Source organism: Pristis pectinata, chromosome 19 (assembly GCF_009764475.1).
Source record: "Pristis pectinata isolate sPriPec2 chromosome 19, sPriPec2.1.pri, whole genome shotgun sequence".
Classification (NCBI taxonomy): Eukaryota; Metazoa; Chordata; class Chondrichthyes; order Rhinopristiformes; family Pristidae; genus Pristis; species Pristis pectinata.
The window spans coordinates 28,987,902-29,007,234 of record NC_067423.1 but is presented as its reverse complement, the minus strand read 5'-3'; the positions used below and the strand labels follow the sequence as shown (position 1 = coordinate 29,007,234).

Here is a 19,333-nt window from a genome sequence, read left to right as displayed (position 1 = left end):
CTCCAGTCTGTTTAAATTTCTGCAAAAATTGCGTACAATCTGCACTGTTTGGAAATAGTCGGGAGCGGTAGATCTGAGAGAAGCTCTCCCGAACCGGAACAGACTGCTCGATGTGTGCAGTAAAAATAAAGCCCAGAATATAAGAACATATAAACCAGAAGGAGACGCTGCCCTCTCATTTAAGCCCTGCAGAAGACAAGTGCTTTCAAGATCACTGGGGTAAAACATTTTGAGCATATGATGACTGGAAAATTCTGATATTTATTGTTCGCTTATAATATTGTGGAGCTTATAATTTTAAGGGGTTAGTAATATTTGACTTCTCATGGAGCGTATTTCCGAAACTTTAGCGGACCATTACTTCAATATTTACCTAGGATTTTAATCAGTAACTACCTTCAGTTGTGCAGCCTCGGAGTAAATTGGATCGATAATCCATGTCATTTTTTTTAAGTGTGTAATTTTTAAAAAATAACTTGTCCGGAGTAAGGCGAAGGAAAATATGTTGAAAGTTTTAGCCAGGAAGCAGCCAGGAGAGCTTCAGGGTGACCACGTGTCCCCTTCACATGGCGGTGATGGTGTGTGTGATGTTTCATTTTATTTAGCGTTGGGTTTCGCTCACAGGAGTTTGAGACCTGAAGCGGTGGAGAAGCCCTCCTCAGTGGCGGTGTACGCAGTTGCGAAGCTGCTGTTGGAACCGGGCTGTGAAAATACCTACTTGTGAAAATTCCGCCTACTTGCGGAGAGTGCAGACAAATCCATTCATTGTTGCGCGGTTTTCTCTGGAAATTGCGAAATTTTAGATCGGTGGAGATTGCGCTGGGAGCTGTTTATCCGGAAGTGCTGCTCTCTAAACCTCTGGAGAGATGGTCGCCATTCAGTGCACCCATTTGGAGAGTTTTAAAAGCACCACCCACTCTTCCTCTCTGGTAGAATCAAATCCAACAGCACTTGAATAATTATAATCTACAGAGTCTGAGTAACTTTTACTAAAACTTCAAAACCGAATGTTAAAGCTACCCTTAAATCACTGCAGTGGAGTGGAATGTATTCAAAGGCACCTCCCCTGCGTGTAATACTTTGTAATCGAAGCTCATTCTTTTTCAGTATCCAGCCACTTGTTCGGGGAGCAGGAAAGTCTTGGAGGCACCGTAATGCCGGCACCAGAAAATGTCTCTGACAACTATTTTGTGGCCCGTTCAGTCTATTCCGAAAATAGTTTCCTAGAGGAAAATGAAAGAAAGGAAAAGGTCCCTAAAACTTTACGTGACCGGCTGGCCAAGAGGTGCAGGTGAGCTAAAGTTTTCCGGGTTCCGAGGTTTTCAGCAAATCATTCGATACCACCGTGTAATTTAACGAGCTCTTCCAGTTTAAAATCTACCAGCCATTGCAAAACCCAGTGGTGCAGAATATCAACCCACGGTGTTTTTTTTGGATGTCAAACCGAAAGAAAGATTAAGCAAAGTGACCAAGAGTTTAGGGAAAGAGGGTGATCTCAACGGAGGAGTGGCCTGGAGGCGGGGAAATTTCCACAGTGCAAGTCCTTAGAACACTATTACAAAACTACAAGTGGCATATGGTTTGGGTTGTGCGAGAAGAGGATGGCGCATAGGCCAGTCAGAGCAAAGAGGGTATAAATCCAGAGTGGATCTAAGAGTTTAGAGTCATCACCCTCGATTAAAAAGGACAAAGGCAAACACAGGTCTTGGTTACATTCCATGTCATTTTTTTTACTGAGGATCTGGCAACATTTTTGTAGTGAAATGATATATTTTCAGTTTTACCTTGGCAATTATATTTGCCTTTACAATTTTTTTTGGCTTAATTTGCCTACCCTTTGTAATGTTTATATGTCTGCGCTCTAATCTGCCCTCCTATATTGTTACTTCCATTTTGAATTCTTCTCCGTATTCCTGCTTTCAACATAGTTCTCTATTGTATTGACAACTTGATTATTACTATAAGGCTTTCCTTCTTGTTCATTGTAATCTATATCCTTAGCCAGTCAGAGAGCTCTAGCTTTGAATACTCTTCCTTTTTCCCCCTCTGTGATCTAGTCTGCACCAGAACTATCTCCTCCTGCCAGTCTTTGATTCCAGTCCATCTTGGCCAGATCTTCTTTTAACTTGTTGAATCTGACCTTCCTCCTGTTGGTTGTTTTTACATTTTATTGTTCCTTGAACTTCTCTGTACCAAATGTATTCCCATCAAACCAGGATGCATCTGCTCCACTTCATTCCCAAGAACTAAATCTGGCACTGCTTCCTGCTTCAGGATGGAAAAATTGAAAGAAAGTTCTCTGCTGCTAGCTTTGCGAGTTCCTCCTCCTCCTCCTCAGTGTTGCTCGCAGATTCATCTAGGGGCATAACATGTTCATCTCTTTGTTAGCTTATGATGATGATGAGTCCTCTTGAGTTTGGTATAATAGACTTGCACAGCTTGTGGATCTCAAACACATTAATTGAGAAACTTAAAAGAGTATTTGCCTCTGCTATTTCCAGAACTGGATTCTGATGGATGAAACCACTGTCTGGATACAATTCTCTGAGTCTGTGCTAGAAATGATCTTTTCATCTCAGATTTGCTTAAATGATTGAAAACTCCCAGTCTATGTGTGGCATGTGATATATTTGGTACATTTCATTCATAGTTTTGAACCATTATGCATGGAACACTGGGTTTACTTTGGTGCACAGGAAAAATCATTTCCCAATCAAAGTAGATTTGTGGTGAAAAGGATAAGTGCTTGTTGAGAGAGATCTCCACCCTCACTGACCTGATTCTGAACATCTCGCCTGGATAAGGAGTTGATGTGTAAACCTAGTATATGACATTGAGTTTGTCCATGTATGGCATTAGGATGGGTGCCAAGCTTGGTGTAGGTTGTTCATAGTAAAAACAGTTTCTTTTTGAGGTGACCCCGGTGGTGAGATGACTGACAATGTTAGCTTGTGGATACTTATTTCCCTGGTAGATTTCATAACATGCTACCTGAGAGAGGCAGATTGACAGTGCTCCTGGATCCCATTGATAACAGGCCTGCCAATAAAACTCGCAAGTGAAACTTAAGATGAAAGTGGACATCTAGAACAAAAATTCTTCCTGCTTGACTCTGTATAATCCTTCAAACTGATGTTCCAAAAGATAGTACTTCTAGCTGGCCAGGCACCAGGAAACAATGCTGGCTTTAATCAGTAAACTTCAGCTGTACCCTGTGCCCTTTGTTGGAATAAAGGAAGGATGTGGTCTCTTGTGTTTTTTTTTGACAAGCTGTGCCCAAGACTTCTGTATTTGTGGAAGGGGGATGTGTCCCTAAATGGAGAACATACATGCAGTCAACATGGGATACAAGATATAGATGTAATTTTTTTGATGGCTTAAATATGTAGCTGGACAAATAAAACACCTACTTCTGCTGCTAGGGTATGAGTATTGTTATCAGAAGGAAAACACTCAGAAAAAGCTTTGAAGAAAAGGTAAGGAAGTACAAACTTCAGTACAGATTGATTGATTGATTGATTGATTGATTTATTTATTTATTCTTCGTGCATGGATTCTGAATGTCTCTGCAACACTAGCATTTAACACTTACCCCTAATTGCTCTTGAGATGGTGGGGAGCTCCCTCATTGAATCTTCTGCATTTCATGGGTGGTGTAGGTGTTGGGTAGGGGGCTTCAGGATTTGGCCCTGGTGACAATGAAGTCACTGCCAATTGTATTTCTGATTTGGGGATGATGTGCAGCTTGGGTGTGAAAGCTGCAGGTGGTGGCATTTCCTGGACATCTGATGCAGCGTCCTGACCTGAAATGTCAATGGTCTCTTTACCTCTGCAGATTCTGCCTGACCCACTGAGTTATTTGATGTTGGAAACTGTATGTGGCACTGCACAATTACCGGTGAATATATTTTCTGTCATTATGATGGGGGAAGATCAGTGGAGTAGCTGAAGATGTTCAGGCCTAGGGCATTACCCTGCACTGCTGTCCTGAGGCACAATAATTGCCATTCAACTACCATAATCATTTTTGTTTATGCAGGGTGTGACTCCATCTAGTGATTCTCCGATGACTAATTTTGCTAGGGCACTTTGATGCCATACACTCGTGTTCACACTGTTTTGAAAACAATCACTTTCAATCTTGAATAAAGGCAGAACTGAAAAAGTGAGTAAACAAGTATGTTTTTGAGCTGCAAATAGGAAGAAGGGTGGACAGAATATAGGGAAAATTTGTGATAGGTTGCAGACCAAGGTTGTCCTTGTAACACATGTTGATGCCTTCTGAGAGAAGGTGATGAATGCTTTTTAATTGTACGCTGTTTGTCTGGAGGAAGGTGAATGTGGGTAACAGAGAGGAAAAGAAGCTTTGGAATTAAGATGCAAAGCAGTTTTTGCACAAAATCTGAAATAACAGGGAATGCTGGAAATAAATAGCAGAGGGGGTGAGCAAACAAGCAAGGGCAATGGAGCACATACCAGCTGGTCAGACAAGCATCTGCAGAGGAAGAAATGGTTAACATTTCATGTTGATGATCAGTCATTGGAACTGGAAAAGTGAGAGAACAAGCATGTTTTAAGTTCCAGAGATTGGGTGGGGAGGACAGAACAAAGGGAATGCATTTTAGATGGTGTCAACAGCACAATCTTGGTGTCGACCCAATGGAAGGCATTTCCTCTATTCTTCCCTCACCTCCCCCTCTTTGCCAGTTAAAACGCACCCGTTTTCTCATTTTTCCAGTTCTGATGAAAGATCATTGACCTGAAATGTTTACCTTGTTGCTCCTTCAAGTGCTGCCTGACTTGCTATATGTCTCCAGCATTTTCTGTTTTCATATCAGAGTTCCAGCATCTATGTTTTTCTGTACTCTTCACTTTGCATTGAATCAGGGACAAAATAAGTAAATCCAGTCTGTGATGAGACCTGGAAATCTGTGATTCTGATGGGATCCAAACCAAGCTTCAGTGTCATTATGACTGGTGAAACCTTTTATTAAATACAGAAATTTTGAAACTAACATTGTCAAGAGCATTGTGTTTGTAATAGGAGAGTATTTGAAAAGGTAGCATACATGAGATCACTACACCAAATTATGGGCCATGGGATTGTGGATATTTAGATCTTTGAATTTACTCCAGAACTATGAAAGCATAATCTTTTACCTCAACTTCAACTTCCTGCTCTGTCCCCCATGCCTTCATTTCCTTGGAAACCAGTTATGTCCAGTGAAAACACTCAACAATTGAGCATTAACATCCTTTGGAAGGTAGAGTTGCAAAGTATCACGATTTTTGAATGCAAAAACCTTGTTCTCAACTCAACCATTTTGCCAACCCTTACTCTGAGATGGTAACACCAAATTTTACATCCTGTCAGAAAGAATCTTCAATGTGTTTGTTTCAATGAAACCACATCATATTCTTCTAAACTTCGGGTAATCTAGGCCATGCCGGATGCCGGAGAAATTAAGTAAACAATTTCAAACCAGGAACTGGTTTAGTAAGCCTTTGTTGCATTTTCTCTGAAGCAGGTATATCCTGCTTTGTTCAGGAGGCCATAAGTATACAGTGTCCCACCAAACCCCCACTTTATTGTATTGTAATTTCTTTTAATATCTAATTCTATTGCAATAATGAAGAGCAGGCTATTTTCCTCTTTTTACTTGTGCTGCATGTTTTCTTTCCCTGAATTGTTTACAAAGAAATCCAGGTTCCTTTGAATACAAACATTTTCCAGATTGCTGGCTTCTAAAACATTCTTCTTTTCAACTTGTCTTATCATATTTAATAACTTCATATTTTTCCACATTCTCTTCCACCTTTGTTACTTTTGGCCATTCAATTAAGCTATCCTTTTGCAGCCTGTGTCCTCTTTGTAACCTGCTTTCTCACCAAGCTTTGAAACACAGGTCAGCTTGATACATCACATTGAGTCCCCATCTCATAGATGTTGTCTGTAAGTAACTGAAACCCCAAACACAGATTCTTGCAGCCTGCCAAGACCTGATTTTGCCTGTTCTTTTCTGTCCGTTTACCGATTCTAACACCATGCTAATATATTTTCCAGAATCCCACGACCCATAATGTTGTGTAATAGCCACCTTCACTGTACATTTTGAAAATCCAAGTTAACCACTTCCATTGATTCCCTCTTATCCACTCTGCTTATTAAAATGAAAAAAAGCTCAACAGACTTTCCAAGCAATTTCACTTCCTTGTATTGCATTCTGCCAATGATTATGTTATGCATTTCAGATTTTCAGCATCTGCAATTTTTGTTTTGATCCTCAACATTTTTTTTTGAGAGCTCTGTTCATTTGTCACTCATGTTTTCAGACTGATGTCAGCCTAACAGTCTAGTAGTTCCTTGCTTTTTATTTTATTCTCTTCTTCTGCCCTTTTCCCTCCTGTCTTTGCTAAATAGTCACCTTGAATCTGCTACCTTCCATTCCATCTGTGCCAAATAAAATCTAGAGAATTTCTGGGAATTTGTTGGCTTTTTGCCCCATTAATCTTTCCAGTATTATTTCTTTCCTTCTGCCACTTTTTTTTAATTCCTCGTTGTCACTGAGCATTTGGCTCCCTTATTTTAAATATTTTTCATGCTTTCTATGATGAAGTCTAGAGAGAAGTTTTAACTGGATGTTAATTTCTATTTCCTTGTAAGGGACATGTGTTTGCTTTCACTGTTTACTTTCTTTTTATATATAATCTTTTTATTTTTGATGGTTTATTCTCATTCTGTTTTCTGTATCAGCATTCGCTACTAAATTCTAAGATCTTCTCAATCCTGGAACTTGTTATTCCTCTTTCTTTAATCCTATCTTTAAAACTTTGTTTTGCCAAAACTGGACCACATTTACTATGTTCTTATTCCCTAAGGGAATATATGTTCACTGCAAATTATGAATTGTGGCTTTAAGCAATCTATATTTTTATTTATTTTTTGGGCTCTGTCTATCTTTTATTGCTCTTAAGAAGGTGGTCACGAGTCACCTTCTTAAACAGCTGCAGTCCTTCATAAAGCTACTGCTGCAGGATTCAGGCCCAGCAATGATGAAGGAACGGTGATATATTTCCGAGTTGGTATAATGTGCGACTTGGAGAGGAACCTATAGTTGGTAGTGTTCACATGTGCCTGCTGCCTTTGTCCTCCCTGTTAAAGATTGAGGGTTTGGAAAGTACTGCCTGAGTAGAAGTTGTGAGCGAATGCAGTGGTGCATTTTATAGATGGTTTACATTCAGCAACTGTACAGAGGGACTGAATTTTTATGGTGGTGAATGATGTACCAATCTAGCAGTCTGCTTTGTCCTGTTTAGTACAGAGTTGTTGGCAGTGCACTGACCCAAGCAAGTAAAGAATATTCCAAGTTATGGCTGACTTGTGCCTTGCAGATGACTAAAACGCTTTGTCAGGTTAATCACTCACTGCAGGATACCCAGCCTCTGACCTACTCTTGTAGCTAATATTTATGGAGCAAGTTTAGTTGAGTTTCTAGTTGAGGGTGACCTCAGGATACTGATGGTGGAAGATATGGTGATGATAATGCCATTGAATGACAAAGGTTGGTGGATAGACTCCCTTGTAGGAAATGGCCATCGAATGAATATTACTTGCTACTTATCTGGCCCTGCCTGAATCTTATCTCGCTCTTGCAGCATACAGGCGTGGACTGCTTTCACTAGATTTGTGATTGGGATTTAACATGGCACAATCATCAGTGAACATCCCCACTTTTCACCCTGTGATAGGAAGGTTATCGAAGAAGCAGTTGAAGGTGGTAGGGCCTTCCCTGAGGAATTCAGCAGTGATTCACCTCCAACATTCACAACCATCTTCCTTGGTCTGACTATCGGAGTGTTTTTCCTTTGACCACTGATGTCAGTTTCCCCAGGGCTCCTGGATGCCACATTTGGTCAAATGCTGCCTTAATGCCACCACTCTTATCTCACCTCTGGAATTCAGCTCTTTGGTCCATGTTTAGACCAAGAGCTGGGTGGTCCTGACAAACCCAGAAAGAGCATCACTGAGCAGTTTATTAGCGAGAAAGCACTGCTCGATAGCATTGTCTAAGACACCTTTTGCCACTTTGCTCATGATTGAGAGTAGACTGGATAGCAAACAGGATATAACTGTGTAACTTTTCACATTGTCAGGCAGATGCCTGTGTTTTAAGTATACTGGAACAGCTTGGTAGAGACACAGGTAGTTTTGGAGTTCAGGTCTTAAGTACAGCAGGGATACTGCCTTGTCCCTTAGCCTTTGCTTGTACTCGGTGCTCTTAATTGTGGATTGAATCAAATTGGCTGAAGACTGGCTCGTGTAATGGTGGGAGTCTTAGAAGAAGCCAAGATGAATCATCAAATCAGTACTACTAACTAAATAATGTTTTGAATGCTTGTCTTTACTCTTCACGGTGCAGGGCCCTGCCATCATTGAGGTCGGGGTGTTCCAGGAGCCTCCTCCCATTACCAGATAAAGATGCCAATTTCTGAGCTTGTAGGTTGCTGGTCCATTTGTTGTATTAAACGTGATATCTGACTGGTTTATAATTTAACAGAACAGAAGAACATAAATTTAGAGAAGGAAATGAATTATAGTCAAAATAGATTGTAATGAGATCCTTCCGCTGCCATTTAACGTGTCTCAGAAAAAAAACTGAAGAGATAAGCTTTGTTCTTCCATTGTTTCCTGAACTCCATAATGTATGTTCTTTTGTGTTTATTGTGTATACATTTGGATTGTTTTGGCTTTTCTCGGTTTGGCTCATATTACAAAGAAGACTGCATGAATTGATATATGTTGAGATTGGCAGTTATAAACTGAACTGCAATGCTGTTACTTTTGGTTCTTTTTCATGTATTTCAGCAGATTATATTTATGTGATATTTTTTATTTTTATTTTCACCCCAGTTGCTCTGCTAAAAGGGTTATGGGTATTATTAAAAATCTGCTTCCGATACTGGATTGGTTGCCCAAGTACAAACTGAAGCAATGGCTGCCTGGAGACATTATTTCTGGTCTGAGCACTGGTCTGATTGCAACATTACAAGGTAAGTTTATTTGCAAGATAACACATTTTAACGAATCTTTTTGATTTAGAAATTGGTGGAATTAGTAGCTCTTGTGATCCACACAGGTGTAATTTCTGCTGTTGTCAGTTCATTTAACTAACAGTGAGGAATATTTCTCCTTTTCACTGTTGAGTCATTAATAATTTCAAACTGATGAACTAATTCTTTTAGTTGTTATTCCTTTGTGTTATGTGGCATCTTTAAATGTACTTAGTGGTGTAATGATATGATCCTTCCCAGATAGTTTGTTAATTTAAAGCAAAAGAAAAATACTATTCTTTCCTCTTAACAACATATAAACAGATCCCCAATCTGTTACAGGATGAAGGGATTCACAAATACACTGTTTTGTTGCATCGATCATTACCAATAGAAAGCTAATTGCTTTCTGCTTTGTCCTTTGGTCACATGGATGCTTTTCACTAGTTATTTCTAAAGGAGAACAGAGTGAAACAAACTTTACTGCTGCATAACTATTAATTCTGAAATATTTGCATTCTGGAGTCAAATTTCATGACAAAATATTAACACAACTCTCCATTAACAACATTTTCACAAGACAAAAATAATATCAAGCAGGAGTAGGCTTCAAACATTGGATATCAAGGAGACATTCTTGATTGGAACTATTTTCTCTCTTGCCTTGTATGTGTTGCTATATATCACATATTGAAACAATGAAAAGCGTTATTGCAATAAATATCCTTATTGAATTTTTAGGTCTGGCTTTTGCTCTTTTGGCTGAAGTCCCTGTTGGCTATGGTCTGTACTCTGCTTTTTTCCCCATTTTACCATATTTCTTCTTGGGAACATCAAAACACTTAGCTGTGGGTGAGTATACCCTTTCAGAGTTTTTGAGCTCTTTTATTATTGTTCATTTTTTCCAATAGGTGAGAGTTTCTTGCTGCCTTTGGATGAGAGCAGAGCCAACAGGTTGCAAAATAATGCTCCCTACATTTACAGTGCTGCTAAATGATTACTAGAGGGACTGCAAATGAAAATGTTTGCCCAGAAAAAGAAAGGCCAAGAGTGGGATAAGAGAAAAGAACAAATCTGAGAGTGATGTGGGAGAAAAACTAGCAAGTGCTATACAGCAGAAACAGGGGAAGTGGGGTAAAGTACTGTAATCTGTACCTGTATTCTAAATTAGATTACAGAGTTTAAAGCAAGTAAAACAAAGTAATGTTTTAAAATGCATGAATATTAAATAAATGGAGATGCCATTGGTGGAGATCTGCTGTACCTGTAGTATGTGGGAGATGTGGATAGCAGTGGGGTCTGTAACAACCACACCAGCAGTAAGTATCTGCTTCTTGAGGAACTGCAACTTGTTGACTTGGAGTTGGTGTGTACTGGTGAATAGACCAATTGGGCATGGATGGGGCTTTAAACCAATAAAGTTGCCAGGGTTGGGGAGGGAGGGTGGCTAATGTTGGTGATAGGGTGTCAGTGGTTGTGGAAAGATTTGAGAAAGAGTTACTTTTAGTTGAGTTAGTACAGCAGATTAGTGAACTGAGTAGGGATGAGTAGAATGGATCAGACAAATGAAATAATAGGGCATTATTGACTTAGCAAACGTAGATGAAAAATAGGAAAATGCATAAAGCTAAGAGCACTGAGGAGTAAATTCAACACCCCCAGAAGTGCTGGGAGTTGTGCTGGATGTGAATGGGACTTGCGAAACTTTAAAGGTTAGCACAACATCCAGTGTTTTTGGGTGCTGCACATGAAGCTTATGTGGAAGAATTGCAAAGTAGAAGGCCCTGTACGCATGTGCCATGTGAGTGGTGAGATGTCAGAAGTAGGTACAGAGTGAATTGCCATGTTCAGGAAATTAATCTTCAAATGCCATATCCTACCAATTACCCTCCAAATTCAATCCACAGAACAATACAGCACAATACAGGCCCTTCGGCCCACCATGTTGTGCCGACCTTCAAACCACTCCTAAGACTATCTAACCCCTTCCTCCCATATATCCCTCTATCTTAAATTCCTCCATATGCTTATCTAACAATCTCTTGAACTTGACCAACATATCAGCCTCCACCACCAGCACCCCAGGCAGCGCATTCCATGCACCAACCACTCTCTGGGTGAAAAACCTCCCTCTGACGTCTCCCTTGACCCCCCCCATTACCTTAAAGCCATGCCCTCTTGTATTGAGCATTAGTGCCCTGGAAAAGAGGTGCTGGCTGTCCACTCTATCTATTCCTCTTAATATTTTATGTACCTCTATCATGTCTCCCCTCATCCTCCTCTTCTCCAATGAGTAAAGCCCTAGCTCCTTTAGTCTCTCCTCATAATCCATACTCTCTAATCCAGGCAGCATCCTGGTAAATCTCCTCTGCACCCTCTCCAATGCCTCCATATCCTTCCTATAATGAGGTGACCGGAACTTGACACAGTACTCTAAGTGTGGTCGAACCAGAGTTTTGTAAAGCTGCATCATTACTTCGTGGCTCTTAAACTCGATCCCACGACTTATGAAAGCTAACACCCCATAAGCTTTCTTAACTACCCTATCCACCGGTGTGGCAACTTTCAGGGATCTGTGGATATGAACCCCCAGATCCCCCTGCTCCTCCACACTGCCTAGAATCCTGCCATTTACCTTGTACTCTGCCTTGGAGTTTGTCCTTCCAAAGTGTACCACTTCACACTTCTCCGGATTGAACTCCATCTGCCACTTGTTAGCCCAGTTCTGCATCCTATCAATATCCTTCTGTAAACTTCAACAGTCCTCCACACTATCCACAACACCACCGATCTTTGTGTCATCTGCAAACTTGCTAACCCACCCTTCCAGCCCCTCATCTAAGTCATTAATAAATATCACAAAAAGTAGAGGTCCCAGAACTGATCCTTGTGGGACACCACTAGTCACTGCCCTCCAATCCGAATGCACTCCCTCCACCACAACCCTCTGCTTTCTACAGGCAAGCCAATTCTGAATCCACACGGCCAAGCCTCCCTGGATCCCTTGGCCTCTGACCTTCTGAAGAAGCCTACCATGTGGAACCTTGTCAAACACCTTACTAAAATCCATGTAGACCACATCTACTGCACTACCCTCATCAATCTTCCTGGTCACCTCCTCAAAGAACCCTATCAGGCTTGTGAGGCAAGATCTTCCCTTCACAAAGCCATGCTGGCTGTCCCTAATCAGTCCATGATTCTCTAAATGATCATAGATCCTATCTCTTAGAATCCTTTCTAACAGCTTACCCACCACAGACATGAGGCTCACTGATCTGTAATTCCCTGGACTATCCCTACTACCTTTTTTGAACAAGGGGACCACATTTGCCACCCTCCAATCCTCCGGTACCATCCCCATGGACAACGAGGACTCAAAGATCCTAGCCAACGGTTCAGCAATCTCCTCCCTCACCTCACGAAGCAGCCTGGGGAATATTCCGTCAGGCACCAGGGACTTATCTGTCCTAATATTTTCTAACAGCTCCAACACATCCTCTCTCTTGATATCTACATACTTTACAACATTACCCTCACCAACACTGTCCTCAGCATCATCAAGACCCCTCTCCTTGGTGAATATTGAAGAGAAGTATTCATTGAGAACCTCACCCACTTCCACAGTTTCCAGGCATAGCTTCCCATCTTTGTCTTTAATCGGACCTACCTTTACTCTAGCCATCCTTCTGCTCTTCACGTACAAGTAAAAAGCCTTGGGATTCTCCTTAACCCTACTCACCAAAGCCTCTTCGTGTCCCTTTCTCGCTTTCCTCAGCCCCTTCTTAAGTTCCCTCCTTGCTACTCTATATTCCTCACAAGCCCCGCCTGATCCTTGCTGCTTACACCTTATGTATGCTGCCTTCTTCTTCCCGACTAGTTTTTCCACCTCTCTTGTCACCCATGGTTCCTTCACCCTGCCATTCCTTCTCCGCCTCACCAGGACAAATTTATCCCTAACATCCTTCAAGAGATCCCTGAACATCGACCACATCTCTATAGTACATTTCCCTTCAAAAATATCATCCCAATTCACACTCTCAAGTTCTCGCCTTATAGCCTCATAATTCGCCTTTCCCCACTTAAATACCTTCCCGTCCTCTTTGATCCTATCCCTGTCCATGACAATTCTAAAGGTTATGGAGCAGTGGTTGCTATCCCCCAAATGCTCACCCTCCAATAGATCTGTCACCTGACCCGGTTCATTACCTAAAACTCGATCTAATATGGCATCCCCTCCAGTCGGCCTGTCAATATACTGTGACAGGAATCTGTCCTGGACACACTTAACAAACTCCGCCCCATCTAAACCTTTGGCACTAAGCAGGTGCCAATCAATATTTGGGAAGTTGACGTCTCATCAACCTATACACCACAGCCTCAGTTTTTGACCTATACACCTTTAACAATTGGAATAATGTTCGTTTGTTCCATTCCACTCTCCCGTATGCAGCATTGTTGCAAGCCTAACACACTTATCTCAGAGATTGCATGCATTCCCAACTATTCAACCATGACAGCCACATAACCTGAACAGATCGCATGATGCTTGCAATACAAGGTGACGCACAACTGAAACAAAGTGGAGGATGACTAGTGTGCCAAAATGCCCTAACCCTAATGGGGATGACGATGCCAGACACTATAGGTATGGCAGTTGATGAGGCAGTGGACAGAACTGTGGCTGAATCCATTAGTCCTTGTACCTCCTCTTCATTATCAACCTTCTATCGCTCGATAAGGTCTTCAGACTTGCAGGCTGCAGATGGTGCACTTCTTGCTTCCCCTTTCCCTCCGCACCAATACCTGACCCTTTAGCTTTCTCCTGCCAAGTAACCAAAGAAGTGCAGCCTGTAGTAGGTGAAAGAACAACAAGACTTCATTAATCAGCTTTGCATTTGTAGCCACCTGTTTAGAAGCTTTGCGAATTTAGAATATTGCAAAGGGACTGGAACAGGATGTGGTGAGGCACCAGATGTGAGTGGGTTGTAATCAATGTGAAGGATGTTGTATGTGCCAGATCACAAAACAGCAAGGTTGTGTATATGTTCTGCTGCAGATTTGGGTTACAGTGGGGCCGCCTAGAGGAGAAGGTTGAAGAGATTTGCGATGAAATGCATGATGTTTTGACAAATTTACCAATAAGTTTGCATTCATGAGGTACCCACATCATAGAACTTGAGGCCCACAATTTCCAGTTTGGAAGTAGTGGCTGACTCTGCCAATCATAAGGGCTTGTAGCATCCTGCAGTGATCCATCATTGTGTCATACAAGAGAGTACTAGGCTTTGTGAAGTATTGCCTGTGGCTGCAATGTCCTCGTTGTTGTTAGAAGCTGACCTTCCAGTAGGCGAGTTGCATCTACTGGTTAGACACAACATAGAAACATAGGTACATGGCAAATAGACAGTAGGGCAATGTGTAAAGGTGATTAATTACTACTTGCATGCAGTACAGTATTGCATTTATAAATATAGTTTAGAATGTATGTATTGTTATTGCAGTACACCATCACAAATCTTGGCAACTATTATGCTGAATATTGCAGGCTCCTGCAGGGTGATCCAAGCAGACAGACCACTTTATTTTCTGGACAAATGGTCTGCCAACCATGTTGCAAGTAACTCTTTGGTTTCCAACTGTGGCTGGAATTTCTGCTGAATCAAGGCTATGTGATTTATGCAAGGGTGCCGAACACTGACCTACATGATTCAGCTGCAGCAGATGGCAGATTTCTGTTACAATATTTGAAGTGCACATATCTTGCATATTGCGTCTCTTTGAGGTTCAGATGGGCCTTGGACTCTCTAGCTGCCACTTTGAGAGCCCTATTCATTTACCTTCCTCTTCAGACACCTTGTAGTGTTTTGCATGCTCACTGCCCTTTCTCAAAGTCATGCAAGACATACTGACTTGTTCAATATAATTCTGTGGGCTGAAAACACTCTGTCTTTGACTGAATTAAAAGCAACCTATGAGTGCTATGCAGACTTTTGTGAGCTCAGAGAAACAGTGATGGGATCGAGTAAAGATTTGAAGATGGGCATGGCAGGGGAGGTGCAGCTGTAGTATTTGGGAGTTGACAGAAACATTTGAAATCAATGGCCATCATATCTGCAATAGGTCTGCATCACGACAAAATTCAGCTCAACATTGAGGGTGTGACCAGGAGTAAAGCAGTGCAGAGGTCTGGAAGGTAGCATTGCAGAGATTCACAAGGTAGCATTGCAGAGATTGCAGCCCTTGGGCTTCTCCAACTGGCATGAGATTCTTGCACTCTCTGGGTGAGAGCAGGGACTACGGGGTGGATAAGCACAGGGAATCATTCAAGTTGGGGGAGTGAAGTGGGGTCAAGGCACTGGAAAGATACTGCAAATATAGTTTGTGTACAAGCTCTGTACAATCCTCCTAGTCCACTGAAAGGATAAGTGAACCAATGGCAAAGTCCTCTCACTGGTCAACATACCCAAAGTTAAGCCCTAGTTGCATTCCCTCAAAAATAACCCAAAAACAGGAAAAATTATCTGGCTATGGGTATTAAGAGAAGTTGAACATAATATTAGATCAAAGGTAAAGTCTTGTAATGTTGCCAAACAAAAGCATTAAGTGTGCGGATTAGGAAAATTTCAGAATTCAGCAAAGGAGACTATGTTGCACAAGCTATGTTGCTTGCATACTTGACCAAGAGCCCAGATGCAAATGCTTTATCACAAGCTCTGTCACGGGAAAAGATTACCACTTGCACAGAGAAGAAGATTCAAGGGTGTACTCAAAATCTTCTTGGAACAAAATCAGAACATGCCCACTGACTCCTGGAATACTGTGTCCAGATCTGCTGTCCTTGTGAAAGGAAAGATGTAGTTGCAGTTGAGGGAGTGATTGATTCCTGAGATGGCAGGTTTGTTGCCTATGGAGAGATTAAACAGACTTGGCTTGTACTCTTTAGGATTCAGTAGAATGCAAGGTGATCTCATTGAAACATATATAAAATTAGACTTGACAGGGTAGTTGCGGGGTTGATTTCCTTTGGCTGGGATATCTAGAACCAGGCCTTGCAGCCCCTAAGTAGGGGGTCAGCCACTCGAGAGAGCAGGGAGAAGAGGAGAGTGGATGTTTGGAATTCTCTATCCAACAAATCTGTGAAGGTGCAGTCACTGAACATATTCAACGAGGAGACTAATAGGCTGAAGAATATGGGGTTAGTGCAGGAAAGTGGCATAAATGATCATTCATGATCTCAGTGAATGGTGAAATGGGCACAAGGGCTGAATGGGTGTCCCCTGCTTCTGTTTCTTATGTTCTTGGTTTGGTAGCATGCAGCTTGTACAAATGCACTATCCTTCTTGTGTTGCACACACCCTTACAAAAATGTAACTTTTGAAAATAGTGGTTATAAATTTGTAACAGCCAGAGCAGATTGACCAGAAATTCTTCTGCTAAATTCATGGCCCCTTTAATTAGCGCTGATGTGGCATTCAAGTGCTGTTGAATGACTGTAAAGGCCTTAAAAGCTGATGAACTTTTGTTGGAGCATTGATCTCCAAAATGGCATTGCTGGTGTTAAATCAGCGTTGCTATCTGACTAACATCATAATCTTCCTAATTTACACAATAGAAATTCACTACATGTATAACTGTCTCGCTGTATTACTTTTGATATGATTTACCACAAGGATACCTATTACTTCAATGATGCAGTTGGGCGAAGTCGAGAAATCACAAATGTAGAAAATACTATTTGTGGTAAAATTATAGGCTTCCCAACATTATTTGTTGTGTTGGGCAGGGTACAAACCAGGAATTAAGTGTTCCATGTAATAAAGGTAATTCAGTAATCATGGGGAATTTAATGCAGACTGAGTAAACCAAGTTTGCAGTTATAATATGGAGGAAAAATACCTTAAGAGTTTTCTTGATTAGAATGCTGAGAAATCAACATGGGAACAGACTGTACATTATGAAATCTAAAACTGTGAGACAAGGTTAATTAATAACCTCGTTATGAAGGAAATTTGGAGAGGAATGATCATATAACTGTAATTAGAATTTTATGGTGAGTTTGAATAATTTAGTTACATTCAAAGCTAGGATCTTAATTCTGAACAAATCAGCTTTGTAGGTATGAGGAGCAATAGACTGAGGTAAGTTGGGAAGCAATTAATATATGCAACTAACTGAATAATAGCAAATACGTAAAGTAATTTTGCAATTACAGGTCCTTCCCAGCTTACAAACGCCCAACTTGTGCAAACCTGTACATATGAACGGGTGTTTAGGAGACTAGCAGTGTGGATTTGCCAGCTGCTGTGGGACTGCAGGCATCTTCTGCTGTGTGGAAACTCGGTTCCCAGCCGCATTTCTGACTTGTGAACTTTCCAAGTTATGAAAGTTCACAGGAACGGAACCCTGCTGTAACCTGAGGGTGACCTGTAACGTACATTCCTTTTAAGGAATCAAAATTTATGGGGGGGAAAAGTGATCCAACTGTAGCTCACGAGATAATTTGAAGGTAGTAGTAATTCAAGGAAGAGGCTCCAGAAAGAGGAGTATGCCAGAAGTTGGGGAGGATTTGAGAATTCACTAAATGATGACCAACAAATTGGGAGGGAGAGAAAATAAAAATGAGGGTAGAAGAGGGAGAAAACGAACATCTGTTATAAAAGCCTCTATAGGCATGTGAAAAGGAAAGGACTAACTGGAATAAGCAGTTTCTTGTATGCAAGGACAGGAGAGATTAAACACTGAATCATGAACATAGCAGAAATTATACGAATATTTTCTAAAAGTCTTCATGATGGATGATGCAAAAAAAACATTCCAGAAGTAGTATGGAATCAAGGATCAAATGAGAATAAATAGTTTTAAAGAAATAGTGTGTTAGCAAAGGGCCACAATGGGAGAAATCAATGGAGCTATGAGAGCTGACAGATTTCATGGACTTCCTCATCTGCATTTTATGGTTTCAAAAGTTTGGCTATCGGGAAGGTGATGGGGTTGCACTTGATTTTCCAGAAATGGATGCCAAGAAAAGAAAGGTAGCAGATGCAAGCCAGTCATTTAAGATGGGAGAAGAATAGGCAAAGACTGTCAGTCTGTTAAACTAACAGCAGCAGGACAAGTGCCAGAACCTCTTGTTTGCAAGACCAACAGATTAGAAATGTGTAAACTCATTGAACAGAGTAAATAAAGATTGAGCAGACTTGTCAAACATCTTTTCAAGTGAGTTTTTTGAGATTGTAACTCACAGGTAGGTGAAGCAGAATCCAACATATTTAGATTCCTGAGGCCACACAGGAGTCATTTCATTATGATTAGGGCAATGTAACTTTGTTTGAGGATTTGTTAAAAGACACAAGATATAAAGGTATGGAATAAATGAGTAATTTTTGTATCAGCAAGCTCTTATCTGTAAGATACAGCAAGGATCACTCTCTTTGGTTAGTTCTATACAATCTATATTAATGACTTAGATGTGAAAATTGAGTAATACTTACAAATTTGATGGCCTTGTGGGTGGGAAAATTAAACTTTGACAAGAATGCAGAAGGATATTTTGGAGTTGAATGTGTTTAAGAGCCTGATAGAAAATAAAATGGGAAATGTATTTCTTCTACCAAAAAAAATATAGAATACAGAGAGCTCTGGGAGCCTTGGTATTCAGAGACACCAGAGTATCTGTGTTCACTCATCACAAGACTAATGGACAAGTGCAGCAAGAAATTTGGAGATCAAATGCTATGGAGAATTGGAGAATGAGAGTAAATCAACAGTTTTGTACTGACTTTGGCGAACTTGCGCATAGAATATTGTGTACTTTTGTAGATTGGCTAAGTCATAGGAAGGAAGCTTATCAAACTGGAGGTAACTGTACAATGGAGTTCCTTGGGTTAGTTCTAGATTGTTACTGCTTTCTTAATGATTTTGTTCTACAATGATTTAATAATTTGCAGATGGCACAAAACCTGGAGATGCAATGAATTATGAGGAGGATATTAATCAATATCAAGGAAGTGAAAGTGGTGGAGTGGGCAAATAGTTGACCAATGAAATCTAGTGCTCATAAATGTGAGCTGTTGCATTTTGGTAGGAGGATTGAGAAAAGACAATAAATAAAAGGGCATAAGTTTGGTAAAAGTGGCAGAGCAGGTTGAGAACATGGTTAAGAAAGCAAACATGATCCTGGGTTTTATAAATAGAGGCACATCTTTCAAGAGCAAGGACAGAACTGGAGTATTGTGTACAGTGCTGGGTACCACACTTTGGAAAAGGTGTGAAGACTTTAGAG

General features: G+C 40.9%; 1 protein-coding gene across 3 annotated transcripts in view; it reads left to right on the top strand.

Moving 5' to 3' along the window:
• The window catches only part of LOC127580243 (pendrin-like), a 57,796-nt gene that overhangs the window by 10,143 nt on the left and 28,320 nt on the right, over positions 1-19,333 (top strand). The window contains exons 1-4 of one of the 3 annotated variants that reach the window (XM_052033391.1): positions 173-219; positions 1,108-1,291; positions 8,912-9,051; positions 9,793-9,903. In XM_052033391.1, the coding sequence (XP_051889351.1) occupies positions 1,155-1,291; positions 8,912-9,051; positions 9,793-9,903 (388 nt within the window). In that variant the 5' untranslated portion in view covers positions 173-219; positions 1,108-1,154. Of the gene's footprint in view, positions 1-172; positions 220-794; positions 930-1,107; positions 1,292-8,911; positions 9,052-9,792; positions 9,904-19,333 lie in introns of those variants that run through there. The other 2 variants (XM_052033392.1, XM_052033390.1) reach the window with 2 other exon arrangements.